Raw genomic sequence first — 26,138 nt, 5'->3', positions numbered from 1 at the left:
CGGCCAAACTTGTATGATTCTTGAATGGCTGTCAGTGGTGAACACAATGATCACCTGATCCTCACCAGGTCTTAAAACTACATAAATAAAACCTCAAATAAACAAGACATATTTCATGATTTCACTGTTTTTTTTCAAACTAAATCCATAATAATTAATAGATTAAATATATGAACAGCTAAAGTGACCATCAGCAGTATCAATGATCCAGAAACAATTTAATTTTTTTTTCTTACTAATTTACTACTCTGGAAATCTCAAGCACATCTTAATACACTTCCAGAGGAGGAGATGCATGAAGATGGATTATATATATAAAAAAAAAAAAATCATGTAACTCAAATTCACCATAAACTTCCTCCATCAGGTTCACGGCTCGCTGCGTTTCTCCGTCTACTATGACCAGCTGCAGGCGTTTCTGGTGGTGACCGTGTTGCAGGTGGAGGGGCTGGTGGGCAGCAGTCAGACGTCAGGCCTGCAGCCGTTTGTGAAGATTCGCCTCATGTGGGCCGGGTCAGAGGGAACTGAGCTGGAAAGCCAGGAGGTAAAGCTGTGAATGTGTTGATTGGAACAGTGTTTGTTTTATTCCTGAACCCCAGCATGAAATGTTTGTGCTCTGTGAGGAAGACACTGATGGGGACACTGGACCTTTCAAGTGTTGAACTAGAAAAGCCCAACTATCAGGTGTTTTTCACACCTGATAGTCTGTTAGACTCGGTTTGATGTGGGACCAAAATTGCAAAATTGCTCTGGTTTGCTTTCACACTGCACTGTCAAACAAAACAAACCCTTATGTGAACCTGTTCCCCTCCTCACCAGTGGGGGCGCTGCACCAAGAACCACTGAAGGAAACAACACGGAAACATCTGAAGAAGACACTGATAGAAACTTTTTTCTTCATAAAATGTAAACAAATAACACTGTCAGATTTCTTTTTTGGCCTTGTTACAACCATGAGGCTTTTGTCCCGCTAGCATTAGAGGGATGCATTTGTTTTGGTTGTATTTACCCAGAATGCCCTGTGCTGTAATCTGCTTCCTGTTTTTAGAGTCGTCTCCACTACGCTTGGCGTTCACATATGCATTTGAAGTGAACTCTGGTGTGGTTTGAATTCATATGTGAATACCAAGTGGACTGGAGACCACTCCAAAAGCAGGAAGTGGACTATAGCACAAGGCATTCTGGGTAAAAACAATCAAAACAAACGCAAGAGTTTAGTGCTAGCAGGAGAAATGGTTTGTAGTCTTTTAACAACAAAAGAAAAATCCTACAACTTCTGCAATCTGATGCTACTCCAATTTTTTCTACATTTTGTGAAGAAGGAAGTTGTGTTCAGTGTCTTCTTCAGAGGTTTTTGTATTGTTTCCTCCAGTGGTTTCTGGTGAAGCGCCCCTACAGGCGAGAAGGGGAAAAGATTTTTCAAAGGGTTTGGATCGTTTGTCACAGTGCAGTGTAAAAGAGAACTGGAGCAGCTAAAAATGCAACAAATGTTGCAATTTTGGTCCCCAGTCGAACCAAATTTACTGGACTATCAGGTGTGAAAGCACCCTAAGTTTGAGATAGTTTAAATGTCTTTTTGTGATCTTAATTTGCTTGTAAGTTGAAGAAACATGTGGTAAACGTATGCTGACATGTTAATTGTTTCTACGGTGATCCTGTTAGGGTCAAGTGACGCCATCTGTGCTGTGGACGGTGCTGCAGGAGTGGCGCACCCGCGTCGTAAAAGGCAGCTGTAACCCTTTATATGGAGACCAGTTTAGCTGTATTCTGCAAGACAACAAGGACATGATTAACCACATCACTCTGAGGATGGAGGTGCCGCTCCACATAATCTATAATTTTACCAAACAGAAGAGAGACTGACTGCAGCAGATTTAATCTAAACTGGTGGATTAGAGAATAATTTTCATGTTTTATGGTTTCTGTGTATCAGGTGAGGAACTTTGATAAGTTCTCCAGACACACGGTGCTGGGAGAGATCAGGGTTCCTCTGGGGAAGATGAACATCTCCTTCCCTCTGGAGCTTCAAGAAGATCTGCAGATTCCACAGAAGGTAATGTTAAAGCTGAGCAGGTTAATCAAAAAACTGTAACTCCTGTTGTACTAGGGAGGGAAGTTAAAAAACTTTTTCCAAACATGGAAAGTATTTTAACAGCTTGATTTACTGAGAATGTAAACTGAGATGTAAATTTGTGGAAAGATGATCAGTTCATAATAGAGCGGAGTGGCCAAAGTAGAGTCGGTAAAAAAGGCCATATTATCTTTAACAGAACTGCAATAATGCTTCAAAATGTTTTTAGTGCTATTTAGGGATGTAACTAATCATTGTTGTAGTATCTTATTTTAATAATCCACGAATAATTGATTAATTCTGGAAAAATTGACATATTCTGCAGATTTTTCATTGAACCACTTATGCATTTTTACATAATCTTAGAAATACATAAAATAAGCATTTAATTCAGATGCTTTTTGGAATAAGAAAATAAACATTTTATTGCCTAAAATGCAATAACAGTATTCATTTAGTGATGCTTGATCATTTGTAGCACAGGATGCATCTGTAGCTAGAAAAAATACTGTTTACTAATCTGTTTATTTTTCTAATTAGTAATTTGACACCAGCAGGTACATAATATGAGATTATTTTTTCAGAATTTGAAAATAAAACTGTTAGATTTTTCATATTAAATGCAAAATGTTTAGATTTTTGTACAATTTTGGCTTAATCACTGCTTTGAGTGTGTGGTTATTCCAATGAATTGACATTTTTAGAGTCTGTATACTCTAACTAATGTTTAATGGATAACTGAATTAGTTGATAATTATCTCACAAATTGATTAATCACAATTAATTTGATTAATCGTTTTAGCCTAAATGTTTTTATTACAATGCAACCTCTTTATTTAGACTATTGCTTAATTTATTGTATTTTTGTTGCACTTTTTGGACTTCTGGATACTCCCTTATGAATAAAGTATTTATCTACCGTTCTGTCTCAATGTGTGCAGGATCTGGTTGGAGAAGTACTGCTGACGTTAAAGTATCTTCCCACCTCTCAGAGGCTGGAGGTCGGCCTGTTGAAGGTCAGAACAGCCATCGCTGAGCCGTCGTCTGATGCAGGTGATTCCCAAACCTAAATGTGTGAAACATAAAGATTTCACACATCTCCACATTGACTCACTTTATTTTCACTCAGTCATGCATGCCAGGATCAGCATTCAGTGCAACCAGAGCAAGTTGAGGTACCAGAAGACCTCTGCTGTCCACCGCTGCCCAGTGACCGTCTTCAATGAGGTCCTCATGTTCTCCCTGCCAGACGTCCCACTGGAGCAGTGTAAAATCTTAGTCTCAGTGTATGAGACGCCGTCGACTGGGAGGTCCAACAAGTGTCTGCTGGGACACCTAAGTGTGGGGAAGGACAGGAGCTCAGAGGACGAGCACTGGACCTTGATGGTGCGCTCGGTGCGGCAGCCTGTAGCAAAGTGGCATGGTCTGCTGCTTTAAGCTCCAGGCCAGAAACATCTGAAGCAGTTTCCTGTTGTTTGTTCATGTTCACCTCATCCTGCAGGGACCGTGATGAAACTCCACAGGATGGAGCTACACTCAGATATGTAAACATGAGAACAATCATTTTTATTGAGCTGCCTTTCCATCATAAATGTGCACAAATCTTAATCGATATTCTGCTAATGTCGAAAAAACACAATTTTGCAGCAACAGTGTTTCCATTAAATGAGGAATTAAAGTCACATGGGAATAAGGCTAGTCCCATGATAAGCTATGAAAAATCATGGCAGCATCGGATGTAAACACTTACATGAGATTATATTCATAATTCAGCCAATCAGAGAAGACGTTGGCGTCTTATTCAGGTGTTGGAGTGACAAGCTCCGCCTTCTTGGGAGCGGCTACGTATGCAGCTTTTTTGGGAAATCATAGTTTACAGAAGAGAGATGGATTCAACATGTTGAAAAGACACAGCTTTGTTTGAGCCTGCGATGCTGTGAGAGCTCTGGTGGAGCCAGCTGCACATTACCCAAAACAAACATTATCCTCCTCCTACTTCCTGTCGTCTTCTTCTTTGTAGTTTTTACCAGCAGTAACATCCGATCATGCGACTCGTTTGATGTGAAAAAAGAGTTTCCATTGCAGTTTTGTGAAATGTTTCTATTTTGATTCAACTGAAAAATCTCCTCATCCTAGCACAGCTTTTTATAGAAAACCCTTTTATCTTTAAATTGGCCTGTTTCCATCAAGCAGTTTTATTTGTTCTTTCAATTTGTGCAATTTTATGGTCAATGAAACCTCAGCTGTCTGACCTTATCTTTATTTGAAAATCTACTTCTAATAAAACCTCTGAAGAATATCTTATTACTTTCGAAATTTGACAAATTAGCATTTTAAGTTTTAAGTGTTTTTTCCCCCCCTGAAATTAAATGTTTCAATTGTATAATTAATACATTACATGCCTGCTACCTGGTACCTTTGTAACTACTAAAAATATGTTTATTTGGAGTATCCTAACGTTTGTATGTAACAAAACAATAAAAATGATCCTGATGACTCGGCATTCAATTGTCCAAAACTTTTTGCATTCAGTTAGTTACTTTTCTCCAGTTTGATGTGTGAGGCTGGTTGTTCTTTATGAGTGATCTCTGCTGCCACCTGCTGTTTCGTTTATTAAAATACTTTTCAACTAGGAACTGTATGCTAACCTGCTAAACATTGACATACTCATCATACCGTTGTATAGTTTCCCTTTAAAACCATGTAGAATAAAAATACCAAGTAATACAAGTATCAATACATGTTAATGACATGATAATACAAGTTTCTCCTCTCAAAGACCAATAAACTTAATGTTTTTCTACAGACCACAACACTTGAAATGGAAGATATTTTTAATATCCAAAGTAAAACACAACAACCAAAAACATTAAAATGCAGAAAACCACAATTTACAACCAACACAATAAATTAATTGGATTATGAAGTCTCTGCAAACAAAATTGCCCTTCAAAATACATTAGTCCCCCCCAGAATGGAGGTTATCAAGCTCATTTCAATTTATGATTGATTGATTTCTTATTGTGACAGAGTGTCTTTATGCCCCACTGCATAGTCAAATAAGTTGTGAAAGGGTTTGCCATACGTTCAGTGGAAGAGGAGGAGGTGCCTGGTTTGATTCTGGGCTGCATGTCTTCCACTTAACTAATAAATAAAAGCATCTAGGTCCAGAAAATTTTTTTAAAAACAATTTTGGAAAGTTCTTATTTTTTGTATGGCAAATTTGGTACATTAATTACTTTATCAAGTCAATTATTTATTATCTAACCAATATTGGCAGCATCGGTCCTCCATAGAATCCGTCCTGCACAGCTTTAATTATAAACTTGACTTTTTATTCACTCACTCTCCCTGCTGACAGACACCAGACAGAAATACAAGTAGTTATTCTAAAATTCAGTGCAGACAGAAGGAAGCTCACCCACTGCCGATAAGGTCTGAGCTGCGTCTTAAGGAACCACCACAGAACCATTAGAACCCTGTTACAGACTGGGTTCAAGTCCAGAACCATCCATCTGGATCAGAATAGCTAGAGCATAAAGAGTTTATCCCAGTCCAGACCTGATATGCCCCATACCTTATTCCTCCTTAAAACGCACAGACAGATGGATGAGTTCTGCCCTGGCGAAGAAACGAAACCAAAAATGATGCCAAACTCAGCCTTTGCGTGGTTTCGTTTTCAAGAAACGAAGAGCCTGACTGCAGCGAAGAGCGGTCTGCGACAGCAGCTGGTGGTAAGTCGTTTTCTCCTGACTCTCAGGTTTATTCCCAGCAGATGAAATGTGGAGAAGCAGCTGCAGTCTGAGGCTGTTTGAGCCCGAGCTGTTTCAGTGGGCTGCTTGGAGATGACGCAGAACTCTGCTGAGCGTTACCTCAGTCGACCTCGGCTGTGAGTTATTCCAGGACACGGACAAAGCCATGTTGAGCCTTCATGTGTCCCTGAAGAGATCCGACCGGCCCAATGAAAACTCCCTGGATTATATTTCATAAGAGACAAACACGAGTATTTCTAATTGATGTTAGAGCGTTTTATGTGAGCAATATGCATCAATATGCATTAATACGCATGACGCAGCGCGCAAACCCGCCGCACCTACTTAAATATAACCAAGCGGAACTTAATTAGCACAAACTGTTAACGATCAAAATACCAAACTGAGTTTTACTATAAATTAGCAATAAAAACAAAACAGAACCAAAAACTTAAACTTCCTGACTGCAAATTAATTTTACTATTTCAGACAAAGATATGGATCACGTGGTCTGCTTCCTGTTTGGAGTTTTCTTAAAAATGTTTTAGTGGGTTATATTACAATGTCGTTGTTTCTAACCAAAGCGGGTATTATGATAGTAATATGATTAGAAGTGCACTAATCAAATTGTTTTGTGGTTAATTTCTGACCTACTGATATACATTTAAGCAGTCTGCAAGTTCTCCCTTAGAAAAATCATTAAGTCAGATGTTTTAGCAAAACATTAGTTTTAATAAAGTTGCTTGTTCTATTAATTATTTCTCAAAAACTTTAATTTATGATGCAATAAATTTACTTATCGCTTATTGCGACAGGCCATAGCAGTGAGATTTCTGCTGGCATTTCCACTGGACTTGTCAGGATTTGTGGATGGTTGTGGTGAGGACGAGCGCTGAGACCCAGATAATGGTGATGATGATTAATTTAACGATGAAGCTCAAAACAGTCCAGATCAGGCAGCACGACAGAAAGACCGCACACAGCTACCGGTAGCAACTGAACGACAGTGGACTGAAAACTAGAGCTGAACCAACACAGGACTTAACAGTTCGACTGTGGTGGCAAGCAGACGAATGACGTACGACGTACGTTTGACAAGGACCCGACAAGAGACAGAGACAACAGGTGGACTTAAATACACACAGGGGTAAGTAATCAAGGAAACGAGACACACCTGAGAACAATCAAGGGCTGACAGGACAACACAGAGACTCAGGGGAACAGGACTAAACACAGAAAATCCCAAAATAACTAAACAGGAAAACACGGATCATGACAGGACTATTCTAAAAACAAAACAGAAAAACTTTACCTTCCTAGCCTGTCACCTAATCTCTTTTTTGAGTACAGTTTCCCTTCAGTTTTACATCTTTTATTCTTCCACTGGCCTCATTTTTAATACATTTGAGATACTAAAAAATATTTTGACTCTCCTTCACACTGTATCAACTTCCACACAGAAGAGTGTTGCTGTTTGGGAAAATTTGTTGCAATTACAGTTTGTATGGTGCAATCACCATACAAACTGTAATTGTAATACACCATACAAAGAAAATATATAAAATATAAAGTATAAAAGTATGAAAAGCATTTCTGTTGGTTTGTGTGGCCATGCAGTATAAAGTGTGATAAAAGTCAAGCAGTTAAGTTCAGTAGTCACCCTGAGGGCTGGTACTGATCCACACATTGTACGGCAGACGGTCCAATCACTGATTGGAAAACATGGATTTGTATCTTTTCTTTTAATTATCGTGTGATTTTGTGCTTCAGCTGATGGAGTCAGATCATGGATGAGGAGCTCGACCCTGACGATGAAAATCCAAATTCCGTCTTGGCTCAGGAATACTCAGAGCTGGTCGCCATCCTTCGCTGTCAGTTGGACTCGGTCATAATGCAGCTTATCCAAGCGGTGCCGGATGGTGCCATGTGGCTGAGCAGACAAACAACCAGCGGCTCTGCTGCACCGTCAGACCACATCGAAGCCATGCTGCAGTACTTCAGACACGCCAACACTGCAGAATGCAGCAACTTCCTTCAGAGGGTTTGTCTTCTGTGTGAGGGCATCCCCATGCATCTGGAGTCGAAGCTCATGTCGGTGGCTGGATATGAATGCAGTGAGTATGCAGCGTTTGGGAGAAAATAGTTACATTTACTCAGACATTTACTTGAGTAATTTCATTATGAAGTATCTCTACTCCAACTTGAGTAAAATGTCTGTATTTTCTACCCACTGAATGAAAAACAAACATGTTTTAACCAAAAGTTCACCAAACACAGACACACACCTGCAGTTTTTGTTAAAGTTTTTTTTATTGAAAGAAATTAATTTGGAAAAAAAAATATTTGTCTGACTCTGTTAGGCTTTTATTTTATATGAATTATTGTAATTTTGGTCCTTAAAATACCAAAATTTCCACTTAATGTTATAGTTTGGTCTGTCTGATGATGTAATTTTTAAGTATTAAATTATTAATAATTTCATCAGTTACTGAGTACTTGAAGAGACTTTTTAGCAAATACTTTCTTTTACTTGAGTAAAAATATGTTGAAGTAGTGCTACGCTTCCTTGAATAAATTTTTTTTATCCACCTCTGTGACTATTAAACAGTAACTTTTGGATGACCGATTTGCATAATTATTGGTTAGTTTAAATATTGTTGAGTGAATGAAAAAGATCTGAACTCAGCTTGGCAGCCTGTAAAAAAAAAGACAGGAAACCACCTCACGGTCGAAGATATGCTGCAGTGCTACATGCTTCTTTGACACGGAAGTGTTTTTCTTTTTTCTAACCAAACCGATTAGGGAGTGGCAAGAGAGCCTGGCTCAGTGAAATTCCTCGTTGCTGCCAATCTTTTATAAAGCTGATCTTTGATATGACTATGTCACTTTTGAGATGGCAGATTATCACCTTCAGTTTGCTTCTCATTTGTTGAGGTTCTTGTTGTGTTTTTCCTTTCGTTTTGATTGGAAAGTCGTGATCCTCTCCAGACTTCACTTAGTTCAAACCTCTGAAGGTTGAAACCTGGTCCACACATAGACGGATATCTGGAAAAACCAAAACCTTTTATGCCCTTTGGTCTTTCATCCACACAAAAACTGTGCAAAAATAAAAATAATCTAAAAAAATTATAAAAACAAAGTGGAGATTTGTGTTTGTGTACATGGAAATTTAGGGACTTTGACAGTTTGATCCTATTTTATTGTCATAATTTATGTTAGTGCATTTATTATTAAATGATAAGTATTTTATTATTCATTTACAGATAAGAAAGTTGAACACTCAGAAGAAGTTTTGTGATTTGGATATTATTTGGTAAACAGGCAGATTTAATTTGCAAGTAGTTTCTCGTACAAATATGTTAAAAAAACGTTTTAACTAACTTAAAAGTAACTTTTTTTTTTTAGCAAGATAGGAGCTTGATTTTAGTACATAACACCTTATTATTGATAAAAAAACACTAGTTCCACAGGAACAATATTTCACTTATTAACAAGACATGTTCCCATGTTATAAGAAGAATATAACATGGGAACATGCCAGTGCTATTTTTTAGTACTTTAAAAAAATAGCATTAAGAAAATATTGACTTATAAAAGCTCCTATATACTGCTGAAAATTTACTTTTAAGTTAGTTTTGTCTTATTTTAGGTCTAATAAGATATTTACGCTGGTAACTAGACAAAAATACTTGGTCAAATTTTGTGTTTTTGTGGTGTGGTGTGTGGTGGGCTTCTGATATTATTGGTCTCTGATATTATTGGTTGCATGATTATGTAAGGTAACCAGTAAAATCCCAAGATGGCGAGTGGTTTTGCTTCATGTTAGCGTTAGCTGTGCTTTTGGCATTTGATTGTTGTGTGAGTGTATTGTGGCAGATCTGAGACCAGTCATACCGTAGTATTATGTTAATGATATCTTTGGCTGCATTTTTACCCTTCATGAAACAACACCTAGTGTCATTGTTCAAGAAGCAAACCAAAACCTTTGCGCGTCTCAGTTCAGAATAGAGTAGAATAGAAAGAACCTTTATTGTCCTTCAGGTGTTTCCAACAGAAACACGACGGACAAGTTGAAACATGCAGATTAGCACTTGGATGAAGATCTACAAACAGAAAGTAAGATTATGAGACTCTACAGAAAGGGCAGATTTACAGCATATGAAACAAATTATGTACAGAGATTAAAAATTGCTTACTTACATTAAAAGAGACAGGCAGCTGAGTAGGATGATTAAAACAGTATATGGAATAGATGTAAAAAATTGAGAAACTTATAAATAATAGCAGGGATGTAAACATTTGTTGAGCTTAAGTTTGTTGGGAGCAGCGATGGTCATAAAATATAACAGCTGCAGGGAGGAAGGATCTGCAATAACGCTACGCACCAAGGATGAAGCAGTTTTTCACTGAGACAGTTCAGCAACAGCTTCATGCATGAGGGGGAGACATTGTCCAACAGTGATGTTATTTTAGCTAAAGTCTTCTGTCTCACATCACCTGCACCAGGTTGATGGAGGACACAGAGCAGGTCCTTCTGATAAACTGACGTAATCTCATTTTGGTTCCAACGTTGGGCCATTTAATGCCTGTTGTTTTAAATCTGAACACTTCATGTTGTATTAAGTCGTTGGCAAGTCGGAAATGTCTCATGTTGGTCTTAACATGAGACAATCAAGTTGGTTTGTGTGGAACTTTAAGTCCTGTCAGATGTTTGAAGGAACTTTTAAAACATTCCCATTCTGAATAATGCATCTGCACTGGGATCAAGACTGTGAATTTTAACACTGTGTTGCTGTAAAACAGGCTGCTTACCATCTCATTTTGCTAAGTAAAGGTATCGCCATAAAACTTCATCAGCTGCTGCCAGTTCTGTCCTATTTGTAATGCCAACATTTATTTCCTCCGATTCCCTTTGCAGACAGATCTGCTTTCTGCACATGGACAAAATTACATCCAAATTTGACATTTCTTTTTGGGAGCTAAATTAGATCTGAATTGCTTTTGTAAAGATGAATATGAACATATTCTTACCAATAATTAATTCTTAATGAATGATTTATTTAATGATTAAATCTTCTCTTTCTGCTTGTTCAGATGATGCTTTGAATAATCTTTCAACCGGAACATCATGTTTGGAAAATGAAGGTAATTGATGATGATCATAATTAAGTTTTCAGTTAAAAACAAGTTTAACTGGAACAAAAACAGGTGCAGCAAACGTCAAAAGTTTCCAAATGTCAAAGCAACAAAAATCAAACTAAACCTGATCTGTATTTTTGATCAGACAGAAACCTGGTATTACTTATTTAAATTTCTACATTCTATACATAATGATCTTTCTGCTGACGTAGCTCTTTTTTAATACTCAGCTATTCTTTGTGGATATTTTGCCAAGGTAACAGAACTTAATTAGTTCTGTTGAATGGATTAAGTTTCATATTACTGAACTCACCGATTGAAAAGTATGAAAATTGAAAATGATTGCAGCGTTTGATTTTGGACAGAGCTGCACATATTCAGGATGTTTGAAGGCTTTTGTTTAATGTCAGAAATTTTCTTTAATTTGAAACCATAAACTAATAACTAAGAGATATAATTCTTTATTCTGCAGGAACTTGCAGACCTGTTGTTATTGTTATAACATCTCTGACTGTGTTGAAGTATTTTATTTCATGTATCTTCTGTATTCTTCTGCATGGTAGATGCAGCCTCCAGTGTGACGGGTCAGCAGCCGTTAACGCCGCCTGCAGAGGAGCAGCTCACCAAACGCCCACGGATTGGTACAACACACACACCAAATCCTAAAATTTGTGCTGCTGTCACATTCAGAAACTAACTTTAGGAACGGTTGTTACTAAAGTCTCTGAATAATTCAGGAAAGAATAGAAAGATGCTGCCTTAAATCCTGTTTGATTCTCATAGTTTTTTTTTCTTTCTGTGTTAAAATGTCTTCATTCAGAGCAAAGTTTAACTGAAGTCAAATTCCTTCCTTGTGTGCAAATAAAGCTGAGTCTGATTTTGGTTGGTGACTAATAGTTTGAATTTTCAGAACATTTTTTTTCAGTATTTTATAATTTTGTCCATGAAAATGAAACACATGCTCTCAAATGTAAATATATAAACTTAGCTTAGTTCCTGGCTGCTGCAACATGTGTTGTTGTAATCCACCGCAGCAAAAATGTTTGCACATTTAAAAAAGAAGCAAAATGATTTGATTGGGTGAATCATGACTTCAGTGACATCACAGCAGGGTGCTTAATTTTTCTCTTTTCCTGTGCCAGACTTACCTCCAGCTTTCAGCAGATGGTTTTTTCCCCATCCCATGCAGGCATACTTTCCCCTAAATGTGACATTTGCACAAATTTAGCATCACCAAAATAATTTATGAATTTCTGTCTCAATGTTTTTAGTTGACATGAAAAGGCTATTTTGGATTTTGAACAGTCAGTATGAGGTCTTAGAACAACCATTCTGGTATATTCTACTCTTTATTAACACAAATATTAAGAATTTAAAACGGTAAGTAATAAAGTTGTGGCTCTTAACATTCTAAAAAAAATGCTTTGAAACCTGTAAACTTCTGCTTATTTTTGTTGAACATTATATTATCGGTTTTAACTCAGATTTCAAGCAGAGACGTGTGAGAATCCAGCCTGCCTCAAGGCCAAAGAGCTGAAAGTGAAACTGCAGTCGTATGTTTGGATCCTGCAGTTTATTAAATGATCAGCTTGTTTCGTAAATTAAATCTACCTGCAGATTACTGGGAGCAGTACAAGGCTGAAGCAGCAGGTTCCCTGCAGCAGAGGTGGAGGCGGCTGTCGGAGGGCCTGCTGAAGGATGTGCAGCCGGACAAAATCTGGGTCAGCATCAGAACTGCAAACAGAGCCAGGGACAGACCGGATCAGACTCCCAGCTCTGCAGAGAGAGGCGGCAGAACACCAGGTCAGGACTGACTTCCTGCTTCCTTTCTTAATCAGTGAAAGTAATCCACATTTATTGAAATTAATCCCTCAATCATTTTTCACCAACTGTAGAGCCTGAAGGTGATGACGGGTGGCCAGAGTCCAGACTGACTCTGGAGAGTTTTCTTCAGGGATGCACAGGAAAAGTGACGGTTTTGGCCGGCCAACCTGGCTCAGGAAAAACTCTGCTGATGTCTTTTATCGGGCAACAGTGGACGAAAGGATTAGTAAGTTCAATTTTCTCATTTTACTCACTATAAATGATGCATTTAAAATGAAGTTCTTCTTGAGCTGCTGGAATATCAATACTACAGAAGAGGATTAGAGCCACTGGAAAAAAAACAACTGAATTTAGATTTTTTTTTCTTCAGAATTCTGACTTTAATCTTCTGAGTTATGGGAAATGTCAGAAATCTGAGATTAAAATAAAAATAATCTGAGTTTAATGTCAAATTCTGAGTTCAAATACTGAATTCTGACATTTTTTAAATTTCAGAATAGAAATTCTGAGATTAAAGTCAGAATTATTTTCTTTCAGTGACCAATTAAGACATGAGAAATGGAAAATAAAAATGATTTGCAGGGATAAAAAGCAGGATTTTTTTCTTTTTATTTGTGGATTCTTTGTGAAAGCAGCCCAACCATAAATCCAGTCAAATGCCCTGCAGGGGGAATGAAACAGAAAATAAAATTACATTAAAAAAGTTGCCCAACTTGCCCCTGTGGAAAGTACCAGATAAAAACTGCAAACACATTCATTTGGATATAACCGCCTATCTGCAGTTTGTTTGCTGTAGACTTTTGCTGAAATGAAAGTAAAACTAAATTTCTCTCTCCGGCTCGGTTTGCTGTAGTTGTTATTTTCATTGTGTTTTTCATTCTAAAAAGGTTTAGATGATGTTTCACACAAAAATAACTGAAGTTTTCTAAGTTTATTTTTACTTCACCCATTAAGCAATGCTTTGTGGCGTTCCTTCAGTAAGATGACAGTTTTTATATGTCCTGTTCCGTAATGGGAGGTTTTTAAATGTTTCATGTCATCCAGGGCCCCATCCCTTCATCCCATCTGTTTGTATTGCTGGAGCTTCGTCAGCTCAACCTCCTGTCGGACCCTCTCTCCCTCTCTGAGCTGCTGTTTCACCACTACCTCCCAACTAATGGAGACAATGAAGCAAAGGTACCACAACACCTCAAATACCGTTTGAACGCAGCAAACAGCAGATTAAATGTTTTAAAAATGACCGTCTTCTTTGTTGGAGCAGCAGGCTGTTGTGGACTACCTCCTTTCCAATCCAGAGCAGAGCTGCTGGGTGCTGGACGGCTACGATGAGTTCCAGAAAAAACTAAAGAGACACAGGGTTCAGAATGAGCGTCTGGACTCAGAGAAACCTCGGCCTGTGGCAGAGCTCATCTCAGGGCTACTGAGCCGGCGGCTTCTCGCAGGGAGCACCGTGTTGGTCACCAGTCGAGTACGCGACGTCGTAGATCTGGACGGTTTGTCCGACAAAGTGGGGCAGCTGCTGCCGTGGGACCACCGTGAAATCAAAGAGTGTGTCAACAACTTCTTTAGTGGAAAAGGTTAATATTAATTCATTTCATTCTACTAGAGTTGGAAACATGATGAGGGATTTACTTCTACACTGCAAAAACAAACTCTTACCCAGTACGCTTCCTTTAGTTTCTAGTACAAATATCTTAGTACCTTCTTATATGACAAAACTAACTGATACCTTTTCAGCAAGATATAGCAGTTTGTTTTAAGTCAATAATTTGTTAATATTGATAAAAATGTTCTACTTCCAGTGGCAAATTATTTCACTTATAATATGGGAAAATGTCTTGTTATAAGTTTAATAATCTGCCAATGGAAACAGTACTGATTATAATCAATATTAAGGATTTATTGACTTAAAACAACCTGTTATTTCTGGCTAAAAGTAACTTTGAAGTTAACTTTGTCTTGCATTAAGTGTACCAAGATATTTATACTAGAAACTAGATAACCTTGACATTTTGAGAAATGAACACAGAAAATAAGAGTTACCTACTACTACTGTCTAAATTTCCTTTTTTTTTATCCTTGTGAGAGAATTAATTATTTGATAAACAGCAAAGTTTTAAAATATATACACATTTTATTAACATTTTATTTAAATGTAAAGCTACAAATTATGAAGAAAATAATTGGGAAAAAATGCAACGGATAAAAGTTGACAATAGTTTTGCATATTACTGAGTGAAATAAGTGTTTTCTGCTGCACAAATTGGTTATTAGTGTATCATTTTCAGAAACCTGACCTTAACTTATTCTAAAGCAAATCTGCTCAAGTCTTTTTCCAAAGATTCAAAGATTTTTCCAAATATATCCTTGAATCTGAAAGGCCTCATCAGTTCTTAAATATCAGCGCATTAATATCTGTTTTATTCAGTAAACATTACTGCTGCTTAACTTGTTATTTTCTCCTTTCTGATGTTCAGATGGAAATCATGCAGCCAATGCAGCAGAAATCCTCTTCTCCAGCCGACACCTCCTGGCCATGTCTTCCCTCCCGGCCCTCTGCAACATCTGCTGCGTCTTTCTGCAGCATTCACTGCACCGACATGCAGAAAAGACAAAGGTGCCAGGAGAAAAAGCAGTTGGAGTAAAGAAAAAACCTCTAGAAATAGAGAGAAAAGACGCACAAACTCCTGATGGAATGGGTGGCAATGAGAGTCGCTCCCAAAAAGCACAACATGGTGAAAACAGTGAGGAGACATTAATGGATGGAGCAAAAAGCAGATCCATGTTTTCTTTCACATCAGCACAAATCCCTTCAACCCAGACTCAGATCTACCTCGCTGCTGTTGTTGCATTTCTTAACCGGCACACTGATCGGACCGGAGGAAATAACGCAGCAGAGATCTCAGGATTTTCTCAAAGGTGAGGATTAGAAAACACAGCAACACAAAAACTAAAACAAAACATTGGGTTTTTAGTTAAAATCTCTATAAAACTACACTTGGTCTGTATTATATTGTCAGCAAATTTGTATTTGTTTCTTTGTGCAGTGCCAAGTTTGCATGGAAAACTGTGAGTCTTCCTGCTGCTGAGCTGTGTGAGCTCAGTCGGGTGGCATGGAGAGGTTTGGAGGAGAGCAGGATTATCTTTTTGGATGAAGACGTTCCTCTGCAAACTTTACAGTCTTCAGTCAAGTCAGGACTCTTCTCACAGGTCAGACATGGTTTCACTTCTCTGGAGCTTTTCCATTACAAATGTGCACAAAACTGGCACCACTTTACAACAGGGCTAATAAATAGTTTATAGATATGTTATCAGTTCATCTATAAACACTTTATAAATTATTAATAACTTTATTATGCTTTAACTAAGGGGGAGAAGGAGAGTGCATGCTAAAAAAAATACATTTACAAATGCTTATTATGGTTACAAAGTAGTCTGAAATTCAACTCTAGATAAAATATATAAGTGAACAGACTCACTATTTGGCAAGAAACTGGTAGATTTAATCTCCTTCTCACCCTTAATTAATGCATAATAAACAGTTATTAATTATTTACAAAGTGCTCAGAGATTAATTAATAACACATATGTGAACTATTAGCCATCTATAAGGGGAGCCTTATTTTGAAAACTGTATCAGCATTTCCATTGACCATAAAATTGCACAATTTGACATTTTGAAAATAAATTTGTTTAATGGAAAAACCCCAATTTTGAAAAAAACAAAACAAAACAAAAAAACCCCCAACAATTTTTATATAAAAGTCTTACTTGATTTACTGAAAAGTTTTATGTGGTTTTATTTGCTGTATTAAAATTGGTTTATTTCACAAAACGTCAATGGAAACACTTTTCGCATCATGTGTCACGTTTCCACTGATGAAAACCACAAAGAAGAAGACGACAGGAAGTGTTAGGATGACATGGCATGGTTTTTAATGACTTATTCACTCATTCACGTGCTTACTTACATGTCTATTTAATGGAAACACAGCAATCGCAAAATTGTGTTTCTTTTTTACCTATGCAGAACATCAATATCAGGCCATGTTGCAGGTACATTACAGTTAATTAAAATATCATTTCATATCAAACAGGGGATCAAATTAAACACAGAAAGTGTTTAATTAGTTCTTTTTTTTATTAATATAAATGTTTCTGGTTTACAGATAATGATCATGTCAAAAGTGTTCCCCATGATTCTGTCATTTCTGTATGTATGTCTGATGTAATATTGTGTTTTTTTCTGAGAAATGTAACTTTGCTCCTTTTACTGGGAGGTATAAGCTACAAAATGTTTAAATCCATATTCTTTACTGACTCTTTTTGTTAGCTTCATTATTACATGTTCTTTCACCATGTGAACTTGTTGCTACTTTGTCAGTTGGTGGTTATAATTAGAGGAAGTGGATGATGCAAATGACTAACCAATAAAAAAACTAAATGTTAACATTTAAAATGACGAGTTGGTAGTAAAAACCTTTTAATTGCCATGACAACTTCCTGTTCAAACTGTTGCAGACATTATGTTCAGCATGTCATAAATCATTGTTAATGCATTTTAGCTCCAGTGTCATAGCTTCAGACCATAAACCGACATGTCTGTGACTCTCCCTGTCAGATGGAGGTCAGAGGTCGTGGTGGCGGTGTCGTCAACGCTTACTGCTTCCTGCATCTCACAGTGCAGGAGTTTCTGGCTGCACTCAGGATCATGACAAGCAGTGATGTCAGTGATGCAGACCTGAAGAAGAAGTAGGAAAAATATATTTTACATTCCTACGTCCCCATTGAACGGCACAGCTATGACTCGGTCAAAAACATTAAACATAAAGAGCATGAAGACCTTTATAAAGTTTGTTTGCAAATTTGGTATCATGCACAAATCTGATCTACAGACCAGGTGTAGATAGCAGGTGCAAATTCATTCAGCATGTTTGCTTTCATGAATATGCAAAATATATGTAGATCATCAGAAAGATCAACATAATTGGAGGAGGATATGCAAATGTAATAGCTTATCACCTGAAATGAGATTTATTAAGCTAGAATTAGGTAGCAGGTGCTGTTTCTGTGGCTTTAATGTGCACATTTGAATAGCAGGTGCAAACTGGCATGCTAAATGACTGTGACTGTGCAAAAAGGAGGCAAAATGACAGAAGACATTGCTTGTTAAAATAAAAATAAAATAAAAAATAGATTAATAGTGTCTTCCAGTAATTATCACTTTATGCCATTATGACCCGGATGGCCAAACAAACATATATATTCCCTGTTTGCTCTCTCAGATTCAGTCTGAAAACTCGCTGGACGACTAAATCGGACCAGAAGACAGTATTCACTGATTCCCTCTACCTGTACGTCTGTGGTCTGGCTTCGTCGGACTGCACTCCAGCTCTGGAGGTCGTTGCCAAGGCAACAGGGTTAAAAGCAGCCCAAAACTGGGTCCAGAAACGCCAGGCCCTTGTCCTAAAGTTACTGGAAGCTCTGTGCCGCAGTGCCTCTCTGACTGGACCGAAGGTGATTTTAAAAAAAAACAAAACCTGATTCATGAAATTCAGATTTCGGTTCTTTTTAATGACTTTCTGCTCTTGTGCTGCGACAGATTTTGCAGCTTTGCCATTGTGTTCAGGAGAGCCAGAACCAGCAGCTGGCTCAGCAGGTGGTGAGGGTGCGACCCACGCTGGAGCTCAGAAACTTCTGGCTGTTACCCAGTGACATCGAGGCGCTGGCGTTTGTGGTCAACTCGGTCGGTACCAAAGGTGTCGGTTTGGACTTCGGTGCCTGTTCGATGGAGCTGGAGTGTCTGGACAGCCTGTCCAGGTGTCAGTATATTCATTACCTCAGGTACAAACACATTAAAACACATTCAAACTAAACTAATTCATGCTCACAGTTCGCATGTCTCACATCATGGATATAAAAGCCGGATAAAATGCAACATATCTGTTCAGACGCATGCACTTTGACTACAATCAGATTCATATGGAAATGTCCTGCAGAGAGAAAGCATTAACAGTAGTTTAAATTTATAGATTGGAGTTATGATGATCCAGCAGAAATAATTTTGTCTTTTGGGAACACAGTTTTCTACAGAACTAACTTCAGCATGTTGTTTCACACACGGTTTGGTGAATTTAAATAATCAAATTCAAATAACCTGAGATACTGAATGTAGAGACAAGCTCAGGCAGATGTTATCATGAAGGGAATAAATCATAGATACATGAGAACAATGCAGCCATGCTTCCTTCAGGCAGGTTTAGCCTCAAAGGCTGATTTAATATGAAAATATTATGAAAGCCTCTAGCACAGAGGTGTCCAAAGTGTGGCCCACGGGCCGTTTGTGGCCCTTGAAATGATTTTGTTTGGCCTTAACCACAAGTACAGAATTTGGCCAGAAAAATGTAAAACAAGTGATGACCCCAAACAATGGGAAATTCTCAGTTTTTCTTTTAAAAAGTCAAGCCCTTTCCTTGTTTTGGCTCTTTAATAATATAACGATTTAATAAAAAATAGGTAAAACTGTACAAAAAAAGTAGAAAAAATCACAATAAACTAATTTTTAATTTAATGAATTTTATGGCCTGCCAGTGCTTAAAATTTTCAAGGCAAAAAGTTTGGACTCTACTGTTTTAACACAACACAACTTCGTACATTACAGTGTTTATTATATATTTTCATGTAACACTTTCAAACTTCCTTTTTATTTCATTGCAGTTTTCGGAGCCGCAAGTATGGTGATAAGTTTGCAGAGAAGCTTTCCTCCGTTCTACCTCGATTCATAGCGCTGAGGAAACTAGAGTGGGTTTTTGCTCCATACTTTACTCAGAATATAATCTGAGTCATCTGTAGTTTTTCCTTTTTAAATCTGATTTGTTTCTTCACCAGGTTTTGTGGTGCCAGTCTGAGTTCTGCAGGAGCTGCGAGTTTGGCCTCCGGTCTGCAGAACTGTCCCAGCGTCACTGAGCTCAAGTAAATTTACAAGATAAAATATCTCATATTACAGCTGAACATAGGTGACAGTTGATAAGAAGAATGTTTCTCTACTTTTTGCTTCAGTTTTAGTGACAACAATTTGCAAGACGAAGGAATCCGACACATTGCGGACGTTCTTGCCAAACTACAAAACTTGGCATCTGTAAAGTAAGTCGGCTCTGCTCATAAACGTTCAGGCTTTCTAACGTAGCAGTAGCAGACTCCATGTCTTTTGTTATATTCATGTGTGTGTGTGTGGGTGTGTGTGTGTGTGTGTATGCAGGCTGGGAAGAAACAACACTTCTCTGGAAGCAGCAGAGTGTCTTGTTAAACACGTCTCTTCTTGCTCGAACATCCAGCAGGTTCATGCAGAGTAAGAAAAAACACAAAACACACACAAGTGCATTTTTACCCAAATTAGGATTCTGCAGATGGCAGTAGGACCGCAGGGACAAGCCAGAGGAGCTTGTCTTCTGTTATACTGTCATGATATTATGACAGTTTTAACAAATATGTAAAAAACATGTTTATTAAAGTTGCGTACTGCAGCGTTAAGCCTCAAAGAAAGCAATTAGTGATCTTAACAGATTTTTTGTCTCCGTTCTTGTAGCGGGATCAAAGAGTTGACTCTGACTTTTTCTCAAAAATCTGAATCAAACAGGTGAGTTTCATAATCAGCAAATAAAATAATGACATTAACTTTAAGAAGTTCTAACCTTTTATAAAATGTTTTTCTGTTTGCAGCCATAAAATTAAGCCAGAAGCAACAGTGAGGTACGATGTTTCTGTAGTTTAATTTATTTAAACCAGTTTGTTCATCCATCCACTTAATTTTCTCCTAATGAGACATTATGCAAGGATTTGGTTGAAAACTTTATTTTTCAATTGTTAATGAAATCATATCCAGAGTAAAATAATCAGATTTTTTTAAAAACAGCACCTTTTGTACGTTGTACATTACATTCCAGCTGCAGTTAGTCGACATGTTTGTGCAGGTGGATTTTAGCACTATTTGCTTTGTGAATCTGGAGCAGAGAGAGTCTGAAAACAACACATAGATGTAAAAAGCAATGCAGTTACTTGGGGACAACCCTATTTGTATTAAACTCAGATTTTCTTGATCAGATTGTTGAACCAGAAGTGGACTAAGTCTGGCATGCAGAACCTCGCCAGGTCGCTGGCTCGCTGTCCCTCCCTGTCTGAGCTGGAGTGAGTAACCTCAGACACACAGATGATTTTTTTTATTAGAAAAATGTAACCTAAGGAGGTTTGATTCAAAGTCTGACTGACCGGCCCACCAGGTCACGTCTGCACATTTGCAGTTAACAATAGTCACTCGACTGTTGCCAACTCAGCAACTTTCTTGCTATATTTAGCAACATTTCAGTCAAAAGAATTGGTATCGGCCAAAATCGGCTCAGGGTTTTTAAAATCAGTAATCTGCGATTGGCTAGAAAACTGCAATCTGTGCACCCCTACTGTGTGTCCAGGGCTCTTACTTGTTGAGTTTGACTTGCTGTCTGTTTGTTTTCTTCAGTCTGTCTGGAGGCGAGTGGGATGAGGAGACTTTAAAAATGCTAACTCAGTTTGTGCCAAACTTCAGCATCACTGACAGGATCATGTAAGTCAAAACTCCATTCAGTAAGAACAACATACATGATAATTATGGAAATAAACAGCAGCGTTTTGTTGTTTTTTTGTTTCCTGTCAGATTGAATGACAGCTGCTCGTCAGTTCAGAGTGTGGTGATTCTCACTGCTTTGCTTTCTGACTGTCTGTCTGTCATGGAGATGAACATCAGGTACAGAAAATGACTTTTTGCACCAACTAAATGTGGAATCACATTACATCGTGTTTGAGTTAACCCATAACAGGTTTCAATGCAGCTAACTGTAATCTGAGATCACAGACCTGAAGTAGTTTCATATAATCTGGTGTTGTTGCTGCTCAAACTTTACTTTTCTTTACTTCTCAGGCTGCAGGATCCAGTCCAGGTGTCTGTTGTGTTTTCTGGAGGGAGAGAAAAAACTGCAAATGTTTCCTCTAAAACACTCTGGTTTGTATGGAGATTTAATTTCAGAACAATATATATTTATTATTATTTAAGTGTTAACTATTTTACCTGAACATTAGATAGGCATAGCTGTTTTTGAGTTGGGTTTACCTCTAATGGAGGTTTAGTGATTTTAGTTCACAGACGACCGACTCCAATCACTGAAAGCAACCGTCCTACAACGTTTAGGGAGGATTCACATCTTCACTGTTTAGTTTGCTGTAATCCAACTCTAGTCTGGTTCATTTAGGGAGGTGTGAATGCAGCAATCCCTCATGCTGAGCATGCATGTAGTGTCCGTCTATTGACAATAAAAACTTAAATCTGCTTCCTGTTTCAGCCTCAGCTGCTGTAATCTTCAGCCCATCGACCTGGAAAGAGTTTGGAGAAGTTTGGGAGCGTCGTCTGATCTCTCTGATTTGGAGTAAGACTCAAAAACACATAAAACGAGAAACCAACAAGGTTCCACTGAATACATCAAAAATAACTACTGCCTCTTGTTTATTATTTTCAGCTTGTCCTGCAACAAGTTAGGCGACAAAGGACTGAAGAAGTTGTTGGACTTCTTGCCTCGTCTAAGCAAAATCCAACGAGTAGAGTAAGTTAATGAGCTAATCTGAGGACATTGCAAGTCTGCTGGGTAGCTTCATTGTAAACTGGATATAAATACTAGGAATTTGTTGTATGAATGAAGTTTCATCTTTGCTTCAGAGTGACCTGCTGTGCTTCCTTGAAAAGTTTAGGATAGATTTATGGGTTGTACAAAACAAGTTTGTTAAATTTTTTTTTGCACAAAATCTTAAAGATTTTAGTCTGATCAGTTCTAACTATTTTGAGCTCCTTTCAGAATTAACTGTTTTAACTCTGTCACTTTGCATCCAACTAAGCTGCTCAAAATGACTGCAAACAGATGTGCAATTATGCAACTGTACATCTTTGAAAAGCAGAAGTGGAGCCTCCAGCGCAGCCAGCAAAAAATTAAAACATTTCCCACTCCCTTCCACCCCGGCTTTTCCAGCGGTAAAACCACCTGACCAAATAAATGTGCTGGAGTTGCATGTGGGTTGCTAGGTAACGGGGCGTGGCTGGGGTTGCTAGGTAACGGCTCAGTGACTACATTCAGAAAGTTTTTGAAACAGTTCATTTTCCAGACACCAAAAAGCAATAACGTTTTACTAAAAAACAGCTGGATGTTTTTTTTTTAAATGCTTGATTTGTTTTTTAGAAAGCAGTAAAACCCAAATGGAAGTACAAAAATGTGCAAAATGTAGATTTTGAATAATAGGCCCCATATATTCTTCATGTTCATTCTATGTGGTTTTGTTGCATAAACAATGGGAAGGAAACCCAGGGCTGAACCAAACCGGTTCTGAACAGGTTTCATGTTGTGACCTCTGTGGTTTGGTTTCATGATTCACCATGATTTCTGTGTTTTTCAGTTTCAGTGGGAATGACGTCTCGGTGGACGGAGTGGTCATGCTGGCGGATGCATTATGCTCCAGCAACAGGTTAACGCACGTTTACATCAGGTATCGTCTAATTTTCGATTTTATCTGAAGCACCAAACATTAATGTTTTTTGTTGTCATTGTTTAATGACAACAACCTGTCATTAAACAATGCCAAAAAACAGCTGCATGGTTTTATTTAAAGCATTTTTCTGTTTTTAGAAGCACTAGAACTCCAAATGAAAGTACAAAAACTTTAAGTTTGCATAATGGCTCTCCATTTGATCTGTTTTCAATAACTATTTTTCATAACATAAAATCACTGCATTATTTGTTTTTCTGCTCTTGAAGTGATGGAGGAAAAGACCAGGTGAAGCTGCAGTTCAGCTCTGACACAAGGTAGAAAAAAATTTCCAGTAAAATATTTCATATTTACTATAAAGGTTTACAGTTTAAAATGAATATACTATACTTACTTTTCTCTCATTTTAGTAACAGCAAACTAAGGACAAAGTTATTCAGGTACAGTCAGCTGAAGCACAGTTTTGCAACCATTTAAAGGAACAAATTACTAGAGTTTGTTTTTGTGTTTTTCAGAATTAACAGAAGATCCCTGACAGCGTCAGATGTAAACAAAGTGTGCAGGAAACTGGTCCAGTGTCGCACCAGTTTGGAGCTAGAGTGAGCTTAATGATTGCGTATCCATGAGCTTTTTATTCATAACATGAGTGTGCAGATGCATATTTATGATCTTCTGTGTTTTAGGTTTACTCAATGCTCATTCGCTGAGAAATCTATCGAAAATCTGCTGAGAGTGTTGCCAAAGATGTCAACGCTGCAGAGACTAAAGTGAGACTTCCACATCTACACAGAAACCAAAAATGATTTTTGTTCATTGAATGTTTCACAAAAGTTTAAACTTTTACTTATTAACAATGAATTAAGTTAACAGTCAATTCAGTCGAATCTCAAAAGTCCCAGAATTTATCCGTTGTTCTGAAAAGTTTGTCAAAGTTCCAGGAAGTGAACGTTAAGTCCCATAAAGTAAAGATCTGGAAAGCATCATGTCACAATTGAGCTCATATTAAAACCCATTCCCCTGAAAATACTGTTTATGTTTCGAAAAAAATTTTGTGTTTTCCAGGAAAAAGAACCTCCAAGTTCTAGAAAGCAACTTGTAATGTTCCAGAAAAACGTTGTATATTTCATAAAGATGCAGAAAATCACTAGTAATTTTGAAAAAAAAAAAAAGTAAACAGAAAACTAACATTTTAGGAAAGTATCAGATTACAATTCGCCTGGTTGCGAACATTTCTTTCTAAGTCCCAGGAAAGTAAGTTGTAAGTTCTGTGAATATATCATAAATGTTTTCCAAACTATCCAGAACATTTCAGGAAAGCAAACTGGAAGCTATGAGGAGTATTAACAAAAAGTAACTTCTGGAAAGTACCATCTGCGCTCTGACAGTGAAGTAAAATGCACTCTGACTTCTGGAAAGTAACATGTTAAATACTAGAGTTTATCAAATCACTTCATAATGAAACCCAGCCTCTTAAAATTTCCTCCAGGTTTGAAGAGTTTCAGGAAGTGTATTCAACAGAAAAGTGGACCAAAGAACTAAAAAGCTGGAAAACTCAGAAACAGGCAAACAAACAAAAAATTTAAGTAAATGAGCAAAATTCACCGGGTAGAAAAAGTTCCTGTTTCCTGTTTTACACATAAAAACCCCAAACCCCCAAAACATAAAAGCATCAGTAAACACCGAATAAGGTCCAAAGGTGTTTTTTTTAAATTTTTTTTATTTTTTAGGTTTTTATTATTTTGCAACAGAATTAACTAGAATTATTATTTGCAAGAACTTTGCTGAATGTGAATCAACAAATTATTGACATAATGTTAAAAATTAAAAAACAAACCAAAACTTTCTCATATGTATTTTTGTCTTTTTTAATTGCATGTTTGTGGAGATTAATGTGTAATATGACAAAATACCAGAGAATACAAAGCTAAGCTTCTTCCTACTTGTTTCATTTAAGTCACATGTAACGTTACTGTTGGTTTTACCTGCTGTAATAAGTTTTAGATAAATATTTATCAAAGTATCTTTATCTGTAGCTTTGTGGCTAATTAATTGCTCTTCCTTTGTTCTTAGTGTTAGTAACAGCATCCAGTCCACTTGTGATGCGTTAACGCTGATCAGCTGTTTCCCTGAAAACCATCGAGTCTCATCCGTGGAGCTCAGGTATTGCTTCAACATGTCTCCAAGGAGACAATGGATGAAAGTGTTTTTATATTTTTATGCGTAATATTTAAAGACTTTTTAAAAAATTGTGTCATTGATGCCATTTAGTTCATTATTGCTTGTGACTGTGTAGTCCACAGATCGAATCCTTCATTCATTTTGCTGGAGTTAAAGCAGAACAAGTCAACTGCAGGTGTGTGAACCGCAGCCGTAAACTTCTCTAAACGCTTTTATTTCGGTTTTCTGATTAACTCGTTATAACTGTAGATTCATCTTCGTCTGGTTTCACTTTTCATTCCCCTGCTGCTGTATGTGTGTGTGTGTGTGTGTATGCGTTTGTGTGTGTGTGCGTTTGCGCGTGTGTGTGTGTGTATGCATTTGTGTGTGTGTGCGTTTGCGTGTGTGTGAAACTGTCCTGCACTCACTTGGTTTAAACAGGAAGTAGTATCCAGTTTATTTTGAAAGTCCTGCTCTCATTGCTGCACCTCCCTTCAGCTACACATGTCCATGTTTGGTATCCATGTTCACATCAGACTCCAGGAGCTGATAAAATGTGAGTGTGAGTTGAGCAGGAAGGATTTGAGTTTATGCCTCTGGGCTGCAGCACAGATGTCAGTGACCAGGCAGGAAACAAA

The 26,138-nt window shown here is 37.6% G+C and overlaps 2 protein-coding genes and 1 long non-coding RNA gene across 5 annotated transcripts in view; 2 read left to right on the top strand and 1 right to left on the bottom strand.

Annotated features, from left to right (window-relative positions):
• The window catches only part of syt19 (synaptotagmin XIX), a 9,143-nt gene extending 4,569 nt beyond the window's left edge, over nucleotides 1–4,574 (top strand). The window contains exons 5-9 of the mRNA XM_007553192.2: nucleotides 368–544; nucleotides 1,663–1,815; nucleotides 1,934–2,053; nucleotides 3,013–3,124; nucleotides 3,201–4,574. Coding sequence (XP_007553254.1) covers nucleotides 368–544; nucleotides 1,663–1,815; nucleotides 1,934–2,053; nucleotides 3,013–3,124; nucleotides 3,201–3,508 — 870 coding nt within the window. The 3' untranslated portion in view covers nucleotides 3,509–4,574. The remainder of the gene's footprint in view (nucleotides 1–367; nucleotides 545–1,662; nucleotides 1,816–1,933; nucleotides 2,054–3,012; nucleotides 3,125–3,200) is intronic.
• LOC103138837 (uncharacterized) lies at nucleotides 1,687–5,579 on the bottom strand. 2 transcript variants are annotated; one of them, XR_001662261.1, is made up of 3 exons: nucleotides 5,493–5,579; nucleotides 3,057–3,137; nucleotides 1,687–1,767 (listed from the first exon to the last, which is right to left on the bottom strand). It is a non-coding gene; the product is annotated as an uncharacterized LOC103138837 (long non-coding RNA). The 2 variants fall into 2 exon arrangements; XR_001662262.1 differs by lacking the exon at nucleotides 1,687–1,767 and adding an exon at nucleotides 1,951–2,035.
• On the top strand, nucleotides 4,976–26,138 carry LOC103138838 (protein NLRC5-like). Of its 2 annotated transcripts, XM_007553193.2 has the most exons (32): nucleotides 4,976–5,805; nucleotides 7,594–7,937; nucleotides 10,918–10,968; nucleotides 11,526–11,603; nucleotides 12,580–12,765; nucleotides 12,858–13,012; nucleotides 13,831–13,962; nucleotides 14,048–14,363; nucleotides 15,264–15,705; nucleotides 15,834–15,996; nucleotides 17,408–17,538; nucleotides 18,072–18,303; nucleotides 18,389–18,630; nucleotides 19,504–19,587; nucleotides 19,675–19,758; nucleotides 19,846–19,929; nucleotides 20,045–20,134; nucleotides 20,372–20,422; nucleotides 20,506–20,535; nucleotides 20,887–20,970; nucleotides 21,299–21,382; nucleotides 21,473–21,562; nucleotides 21,737–21,817; nucleotides 22,155–22,238; nucleotides 22,329–22,412; nucleotides 23,254–23,343; nucleotides 23,613–23,660; nucleotides 23,754–23,783; nucleotides 23,859–23,942; nucleotides 24,027–24,110; nucleotides 25,414–25,503; nucleotides 25,637–26,138. In XM_007553193.2, the coding sequence occupies exons 2-32, from the start codon at nucleotides 7,610–7,612 to the stop codon at nucleotides 25,725–25,727; spliced, it is 3,903 nt and encodes a 1,300-aa protein (XP_007553255.1). In that variant the 5' UTR covers nucleotides 4,976–5,805; nucleotides 7,594–7,609; the 3' UTR covers nucleotides 25,728–26,138. The 2 variants fall into 2 exon arrangements, with proteins under 2 accessions (XP_007553255.1, XP_016527523.1); XM_016672037.1 differs by lacking the exon at nucleotides 10,918–10,968.

The sequence above is a fragment of the Poecilia formosa genome, unplaced genomic scaffold, assembly GCF_000485575.1.
Source record: "Poecilia formosa unplaced genomic scaffold, Poecilia_formosa-5.1.2 Scaffold55, whole genome shotgun sequence".
NCBI lineage: Eukaryota > Metazoa > Chordata > Actinopteri > Cyprinodontiformes > Poeciliidae > Poecilia > Poecilia formosa.
This window is presented reverse-complemented; position numbering and strand designations above follow the sequence as displayed.